We start from the raw sequence: 9,578 nt of genomic DNA, 5'->3' as shown, positions 1-9,578 counted from the left end.
TGCAAAACTACAGGATATAGTGATATATATATATATATATATATATACTATCTATATAGTATATAGTGATATAATATCACAATCAGGGTATTGACATTGATAAAGTCAAGATACATAACAATCCCATCACAACAAGGTTCCCTCATGCTGCCCTTTTATAACCACTGACCTCTCCCCACTCCCAACCCAAACCCCTGGCAACCACTAATTTGTTCTCCACTTCCATAATTTTGTAATTTCAAGAATGTTATAAGAATGGAATCATGCAGTATGTATTATTTTGGGATTGGCTTTTTCCACTCAGGATAATTCCCCAAATATTCAAAGATTTGTCCAAGTTATTGTGGGTACAAATAGTTCTTTTGTTTTTAATTGCTAAGTAGTATTTCATGGTATGGATATATCATAGCTTGTTAACTATTCACCTACTGAAGGATATCTGGGTTGTTTCCAGTTTTTAGCTTCTACAAATAAAGCTGCTAACAGGTTTTTGTGTGAACACAAGTTTTCATCCATCTGAGATAAATGCCCAAGAGCGCAACTGCTGGGTCGCATCGTAATTGCATGTTTAGTTTTATAAGAAACAACCAAATGTTTCCCAAAGTGGTTGTATCATTTTATGTTCCTTTCAGCAGTGTATGGTATGAGTGATCCAGTTTTTCCACATCCTAGCCAGCATTTGGTGTTTTTTATTTTTTATTCATTTATTTTATTCTAGCCATTCCAATAGGTGTGTAGTGATACCTCATTGGGGTTTCAATTTCCCTAGCTAATGATGTTGAATATCTTTTCATGAACTCACTTGTCACCTGTATATCCTCTTCAACAAAATGTCTCTTCATGTCTTTTGCCCATTTTCTAATTATGCTTGGACTCTCGAGTTGGCATTATTTATGTATTCTTTATATACTTGTGCTCTATCCATACGTAGTTTATATATAGTTAGTATATTCATATAGATTGCTAGTTCCAAACTATCTTGGGAAAAGATATTTGCAAACCACACATTTTTGCATCCTTTCAGCAGGGTCTTTCACATAGAAAAGGGTTTTTTTCTAATTTCAATGAGATCCATTTTATCAAATTTTCCTTTTATGGATTGAGCTTTTGGTGTCAAGCCTAAGAACTCTTTGTCTAGCCCTAGATTTTCTGAAGATTTTCTCTTTTTTTTTTTCAAAGGGTGTCATAGCTGTACATTTTACATTTAAGTTTTTGATCCATTTGAGTTAAATTTTGTTTAAGTTTCAGTGTTTCAGCCAAGGTTAATTTTTTGTTTATTTGTTTGTTTCCTCTTCCTTATGGATGTTCAACTGCTTTGGCACTATTTGTTGAAAAGGATATCGTCCTCCATTGAATTGTCTTTGCACTCATAAAAAATCAGTTGAGCATATCTGTGTGGGTATATTTCCGTGTTCTTTCTTCTATTCCATTGATCTATACGTCTACTCCTCCATCAATACCACACTGTCTTAATTACTGTAACTATGTAACAGGCCTTAACATTGGGTAAATTGATTCCTCCTACTTCCTTCTTTTTCAAGATTGTTTAATATTCTAGGCCCTGTGCCTTTCTATGTAAACTTTAGAATACTCTTGTCTATGTCTATAAAAACCTTGCTGTAATTGACAGGAATTGCATTAAATCACAAGACATTTATTGATTAAGTTCGCCATCTTATATGGGCCCAGGTTGTAGCATCCCAAAGCAATTACAATAGTAACATCAAAGATGACTGATCACAGATCACCATAACAAATACAGTAATAATGGAAAAGTGTGAAATATTGTGAGAATTACCAAAATGTGACACAGAGGCATGAAGTGAGCACATGCTGTTGAGGAAATGGTGGCAATAGACTTTCTTGGCTCAGGGTTGCTACAAACCTTCAGTTTGTGAAAAACGCAATATTATTGCAAAGTGCAATAAACTGAAGCAAAATAAAATGAGGTATGCCTGTAACTAATTTCTGCTCTTTATTATTTCCTTCCTTTTGTTTGCTTTGGGTTTATTTTGCTCTCATTTTTCTAGTTTCTTTTGGTAGGAAGTTAGATTATTAATTTGAGGCTTTCCTCTTTAATATAAGAATTCAGTGCTATAAATTTCCCTCTGGATGCTGTAATAGCTTTGTCCCACATATTCTGATACACTGTATTTTCATTCACTTTTATATTTTTAAAATTTCCTCTAAGACTTCCTCTTTGACCCATGAATTATTTAGTAGTATATTTTTAATTTTGAAATGTTTAGAGATTCTTCTGATGTCTTTATATTAATGATTTCTAATTTGATTCCATTATAATTATAAAAAATACTCTATCATTTTAACTCTTTCAAAGTTGTTGAGGTTTGTGTTATGACCCAGGATCTGTTTTATCTTGGGTAATGTTCCATGGGTACTTGAAAAGAATGTATATTCTGCTGTTGTTGGGTAAAGCCTTCTATGAATGGTATCTGTATCTTATTGGTTGATGGTGTTGTTCAGTTCCTCCATATCCCTGCTGATTTTCATCTTAATAGTCTGGCAACTCATGACTGTGAAGTGTACAAGTCCCCAACTATAACTGTAAGTTCTTCTATTTCTACTCTCAACTTTTAATTTTTGCTTCATGTGTTTTGAAGATCTGTAGTTTGGTCCAAACATATTTAGAATTGTTATTTCTTCCTGGTGGATTGACCCTTTTATCATTATGTACTGTCCCTCTTTGTCTCTAGTATCTTTCTTTGCTCTGAAGATGAATTTACCTCATATTAATATAGTCACTTCTATTTTTTAATGTTTGCATAGTATATCTTTTCCCATCCTTTTACTTTCAACATACCTATGTCATTGTATTAGAAGCAAATTTCTTGTTGTAAGCATATGGTTGGGTCATTTTTAAAAAATCTACTTGGCCAATCTCTATCTTTCAATTGGTGTGCCTAGACCACTTATATCTAAGATAATTAGTGATATGTTAGGGATTAAGTCTGCCACTTTATGTCTTTTTCCTGTTCATTTCCTCTGTTTCTCATTTCTATTTCTCTTTTCTTACATTTCTGTGAGTTACTTTTTAAGTATTCCTCTTTTTATTGTTTTCTTAATGGTTGCTCTAGGTACTATAATATAAACATGTAATTTATCACAGTCTATTGGTATTACCATTTATCACTTACAGTGAAATGTAGAAATCCTACTTCTAATTAGGTCCCTCTACCTTCCATACTTTCAAATATAATTGTCTTAAGAATTTCCTCAGCAAACACTGGGCACCATCAGATGATGCTATAATTTTTGTTTCAACTATCATATATGATTTAAGAATCTCCTGACGTGTGGAGAAAAGGGAACCCTCTTACACTGCTGGTGGGACTGTAAACTGGTGCAGCCACTATGTAAAATAGTATGGAGGTTCCTCAAAAAACTAAAAATAGAGTTCCCATATGATCCGGCAGTCCCACTCCTGGACATATACCCAGACAAAACTATAATTTGAAAATATACATGCACCCCTATGTTCATAGCAGCACTATTTACAATAGCCAAGACATGGAAACAACCTAAATGTCCACTGACAGACGAATGGATAAAGAAGATGTGGTATACCTCTTGCACTGTCGGTGGGAATGTAAACTGATACAACCACTATGGAGAACAGTATGGAGGTTCCTTAAAAAAACTAAAAATAGAATTACCATATGACCCAGCAATCCCACTACTGGCCATATACCCAGAGAGAACCATAATTCAAAAAAACACATGCACCCCAATGTTCATTGCAGCACTATTTACAATAGCCAGGTCATGGAAGCAACCTAAATGCCCATCGACAGACAAATGGATAAAGAAGATGTGGTACATATATACAATGGACTATTACTCAACCATAAAAAGGAATGAAATTGGGTCACTTGCAGAGACGTGGATAGACCTAGAGTCTGTCATACAGAGTGAACTAAGTCAGAAAGAGAAAAACAAATATCGTATATTAACACCTATATGTGGAATCTAGAAAAATGGTAGAGATGAACTGGTTTGCAAGGCAGAAATAGAGACACAGATGTAGAGAACAAACATATGGATACCAAGCGGGGAAAGCAGGGGGTGGTGGTGGTGGGATGAATTGGGAGATTGGGATTGACATATATACACTAATATGTATAAAATAGATACTAATAAGAATCTGCTGTATAAAAAAAAAGCATAAAATAAAATTCAAAAAAAACGAAGATGTGGTATATATGTGGTACACACACACACAGTGGAATATTACTCAGCCATTAAAAAGAATAATAGTATTTGCAGCAACATGGATGGACCTAGAGATTATCATAATAAGTGAAGTAAGTCAGAAAGAGAAAGACAAATAGCATATGATACCACTTTTACATGAAATCTAAAATACGACACAAATGAACTTATCTATGAAACAAAAACAGGCTCACAGACATAGAGAACACACTTGTGGTTACCAAAGGGGGAGGTATGGGAGAGGGAAGGATGGGGAATTTGGGATTAGTAGATGCAAACTATGATACATAGGATGGATAAACAGCAAGGTCCTACTGTATAGCACAAGGAACTATAATTTAATATCCTGTGATAAACCATAGTGGAAAAGAGTATGAAAAAGAAAAAGAATATGAAAAAGAATACATTGATATGTATAAATGAGTCGCTTTGCAGTACAGCAGAAATTAACACAACGTTGTAAATCAGCTATACTTCAATAAAATTTTTTAAAAATCTTCTGAGAATTAAGATACTACATCATACTTACTTCTATATTTAACCATTTCTATATTCTTTCCTTTTTTAAAAAAAATTTATTTGGCTGCACCAGGTCTTAGTTGCAGCACACGGGATATTCGTTGCCACATGCGGGCTCTTAGTTGCGGCATGCACGTGCTGTATCTAGTTCCCTGACCAGGGATGGAACCCGGGCCCCCAGTACTGAGAGGGTGGAGTCTTAACCGCTGGACCACCAGGGAAGTCCCTATATTCCTTCCTTTCTGAAGTTTCAAGCCTTTTTCTGTTATTTCCCTTCTGTTTGGAGAAATTCTCTAACCATTCTTTAAGGGTAGGTTTGCTGGCAACAAATTCTCAGAGTTTTCCTTCTAAGCATGTCTTTATTTCTCCTTCATTCATGAAGAGTATTTTCACTGAATATAGAATCCTAGGTTGACAGTTCATTTCTTTCAGTACTTGAAAAATGCTACGCCACTTCCTTCTGGTCTCCATTGTTTCATATGAGAAATCTGCTGTTATTCAAATTGGTATTTTAAATAATGTGTCATTTCTCTGTGGTGGATATCACTTTTGTTTTCCTTGTGTAATTATATTTAATTATAATGTCTTCCCATGGATTTACTTGGATTTATCCTATTTGGAATTTACTCAGCCTCTTGAACATGCATGTTTACGCCTTTCACTAATTTGGGGAGGTTTTCAGCCAATATATCTTCAAATATCTATCCAGTCCCACACTCTCATCTCCTGAGACTTTTATGACATGAATGCTAGCCCTTTTGCTGTCCCACACGTCCCTGAGACTCTATTCATTTTGTTCCAATCTATTTTCTCTCTGTTGCTCAGGCTGGATAATTTCTATTGATCTGCCCTGAAGTTTACTAATTCTATCTGCTGTCATCTCCACTCTACAACTGAGCTGATCCAGTGAGTTTTTTATTTTGGTGACTGTATTTTTCAGTTCTATAATTTCCACTTGGCTCTTTTTTATAACTTCTATTTCTTTACCGAGATTTTATATTTTTTCATTTATTGGAAAAATAAATGAAAAAGAGAATTCCTAATTGCTTTTGAAACAATTTAATTTTTTAAAAAATATTTTTTAAATTTAATTTTAATTTCAACATCTGATTCCTGTCAATATTGGCATCTATTGATTGCCTTTTTCATTTATGTTGTGACTTTTCTTGTTCTTGGGATGACAAGGAATTTTTAATTGCATTTTGGGCATTTTTGATTGTATACAGTGAGACTCTGGGTCCTATTTAATCGGTTTTCTTGGCAGTAAATCTCTCTGTTGAGGTGTGGCACAAGGGCCAAGTGGTTGTCGGTGGGGTGGAAGATCAACTTCCTGTTTATCCCTGCTGAAACTGTGGACAGCTGGTCTATTGGTTGCTCCATTGGTGTTTGGCTAGAATAGGAAAGGTACTGTCACAAAAGGATTTTATTGTTAGGCCATTCTTTTCCTGGTCCTTTGACTAAAGGAAACAGGCTTTTCTTAGAAGTTTGTTTTTCTGTTTGTTTGTTTTTGTCTATGCCTGTTGTTGGCCCAGGTGGGAAGCTTCTGGAGTGCTCTATTTGGGAACAGATTCTATTATAGAACAGATATTGATTCTATGGGAATTAATAAAAAACCCAGGGAAGGGGCTTCCCTGGTGGTGCAGTGGTTGAGAGTACGCCTGCCGATGCAGGAGACGCGGGTTCGTGCCCCGGTCCAGGAAGATCCCACATGCCGCAGAGCGGCTGGGCCCGTGAGCCATAGCCGCTGAGCCTGCGCATCCGGAGCCTGTGCTCCGCAACAGGAGAGGCCATAACAGTGAGAGGCCCGCGTACTGCAAAAAAAAAAAAAAAAAAAAAACCCAGGGAACTCACCTCCATGTCTTTAAGTCTAGGCAGTTCCCCTTCTTTCTACCTTGCAGGTCTTCCTATACTTGTTTGTGGGGTAACGTCCAGGACTTTTCAGTTGTAAGGGGAGGGATCTGATTAAAATATGGCTACTCCATACTGGCAAAATAAAAAGTCTGGATTGGTTTTAATAAAAACGACTTCAATCTTCAACATTCATAAGTTCAAAAGAGATTTTAAATAAATTCTTAGCTCACTTTCTCTAACAATTTTTTCATTCATTAGACTTCATATCTCCAAATATCACACTGCCCTTGTTCATCGGGGAAGCCACCTGAAGGAAGAATCTTTTCTATTTAATGTTGTAAGCACCATCACTGGACACCTATTTAAGGCTCTGGGAGATATTCCAATGCTACAAAATTGGGAATGGGGTGAACTCCAGAGCCAGGCAATGGCCAAACAAAGAGAAAGTCCCTAGCGAAATCTGGCTGTAAGTTTGTTATTTTTTTCCTACCTTGGCCAAAAAAATTACCATGAACAAACATTCCCTGGATACACTTGTTCTTTGAACTATAACATACTTGTTTCTCTCTCCTAAAAGCAAAGCTGATTATAGTGGTGCTTCCCCCTCAGATTAAGGTTTGGATATTAACTCTGTTATAATTTGTCCTTCTCACTCTGTGTTCCAGTTCTAGTGCATTTCTCCCAATCCTCTATTGTTCACTCCCTCAGAGGTACCCAAACTTCTACCACCTGCATCTAGGATAGCACCAATGGGACTCCCTGCCCATTTGGGCCAGAGGTTCTTCCCAGCACATGCATAGTACATCACAGAGAGCTACCTTGGCCATTGTCCTCAGTCACCTCATGGGGATCTGCTCTCCAGAGGAGGAGCATTATTTTATTGTACCCACATGGCAGGTACAACAAAACAATGTGAGTAATGATAGCTATGAGTCCCAGGACGTGTGACATTGTTGCAGCCACAGCTACACAGCTACAGGGTCATTTGGCCCTGTAGGGTGATTGGTGGTGGCTGTGATGGTTGTACTGACAGATTTAAGGGTGGCCAAAGGAAAACAGAATTTTATAGAAATCCACTGTGCAAATTTTCCAAGAATGCTCCAACTGGAAAGGAAACTTGTATCCCATTTCCTAAGTTCCTCCATTAACATACCTTCCTTTTGCTCCAGGCAATATATATTTATGAAGCAGGCAATGCTCGCAGCATTAAGGATACAGCAGAGAGTGACATTATCCCTATCCTTATAAAGCTTACCTTCTAAACCAGGAGTCAAGTTACCCCAATATCTACCCCAACAGTTATTTAATTAATTTTATTATTAAGTGCAAGAAGAGATATAACAAGTGGGTTCAATTTTCTTTGAAATTCCAGCAAGAGCCATATTCTTTCAATGGTGTCAATATGGGTGAAAAGCACAACACAGGATGTGCTTAGACCAAAAGAAAATCAATTGTTTCAGAACTATCGAGCATCTGAACTCAATATAAGTATTTTACTTTCATGATTTTATTTGGGCCTCTTCATAAATGTTCTACACACTGGAGTTCCAAGGCCCTAAATGAAAGGGCAGTACATTTGGTGAGTTTAAATACTAGGACAGAATTACTGTAATTGATCACTGTGAGGGAGATGGGTGTGCCATGACCCCTGATGCACCTGCCCAGCAGCAGGCCCTACCTCCTTGTTTGTCCTGTCAGCTTGCACCAACGTTCCATTCAGGCAAGGTTCCACGTAGTGAAGCTCCTCGTTATACTGCAAAGGGAAAAACAGCGAAGAGGAAACACTTAATTAAGCCTTTGAAGGGTACACAATAATTTAAGGATACACACACACACACAAACAAAAAAGCAGCACGATCACAGGCTCAATTCATTTACACATAAGGTGACTTTCTCAATCAGTACCCCTACAAAAAAATTGTGCTTAAGTGCAAAGACATACTTTATTCATTTCTTGTTTGAGGGGGAAACTTGTACAGCACATATTGGTAGATGGCAGTGTTCAGGGTGTACACAGTTAACTGATAATCCTTCAGGGGTGACTCCAAATATAGGGGTGACTCCAAACATAGGGGCTCCCAGGGCATGGCTAACAGTGCATGGTCCAGCTGAGATCTAAAGAGCATTCCACAGAATTTCCTGGCAGTCCAGTGGTTAGGACTCTGTGCTTCCACTGCAGGGGGCACAGGTTCGATCCCAGGTCAGGGAACTAAGATCCCACAAGCCGCATGGTGAGGCAAAATAAATAAGTAAATAAAGAGCACTCCAAACTTGGGCGGATAGGGCTCCAGCTCTGCCTTTGGTTTCATGGAGCTAAGGAACCTATGTGCAGGTCACATATGAGTGAGTACAGAATGTTGGAAAGGAGAGGCCTGGATATTCCCCTATAAGAGCCTTTGCAGGTGTTGGTCAGAGCACTGCACATGCCCAGTGACACCACTGTCCACACAGGCCAATGCCAGCCTTCCCGTCATTTTTGATTCCAGAATACCCAGATTATGAAAGCTTGTTTTTGTCCAAAGCTCACAGCTAGGAAGAGAAATTCTGAGTGGTCTTATTTAAATTTCTCTCATCAAGCATGGTTCTCTGCACTGTAGTTAGATTGGGACATTCCCAAACACAAATCTAATCATTCCCCCTCTTGTCAATGTCATTCAGAGCCCCCCATTGCTCTGCAGAGGAAACTTCTCAGGGCTTGGCAGGGCTCTAGCCACTCAGCCCTGTTGACCTTTCTAGCATCTTCACTCATTAGCCCTCCCCATAAACTCGGCAACAGCCTGCCCTAATTCCCTTTCTGTCCTCTGAGATGACCCATCTTTTCCTTCAGGCCTTCCACAACTGGGCCTTCTTCCTGAAGCCCTCCTTTGGCATCTCCAGCTGACACCTGTTCATCCTCTGGGCCACCTTACCCCTGACTCCTCTGGGAAGCTGCCTCTGTTGCAAGAGAGGCTCCGCTCCTATCCATTCCAAAATTTTAA

General features: G+C 38.0%; 1 protein-coding gene across 1 annotated transcript in view; it reads right to left on the bottom strand.

Annotated features, from left to right (window-relative positions):
- Positions 1 to 9,578, bottom strand: part of CACNA2D3 (calcium voltage-gated channel auxiliary subunit alpha2delta 3) — an 899,902-nt gene that overhangs the window by 520,397 nt on the left and 369,927 nt on the right. Inside the window, exon 9 of the mRNA XM_027121113.1 lies at positions 8,279 to 8,353. Coding sequence (XP_026976914.1) covers positions 8,279 to 8,353 — 75 coding nt within the window. The remainder of the gene's footprint in view (positions 1 to 8,278; positions 8,354 to 9,578) is intronic.

The sequence above is a fragment of the Aethalodelphis obliquidens genome, unplaced genomic scaffold (genome assembly GCF_003676395.1).
Source record: "Aethalodelphis obliquidens isolate GAN/ISIS:26980383/991018 unplaced genomic scaffold, ASM367639v1 scaffold22, whole genome shotgun sequence".
NCBI lineage: Eukaryota > Metazoa > Chordata > Mammalia > Artiodactyla > Delphinidae > Aethalodelphis > Aethalodelphis obliquidens.
Note: the sequence above shows the minus strand (reverse complement) of the source record. Positions and strands in the feature narration are given on the sequence as shown.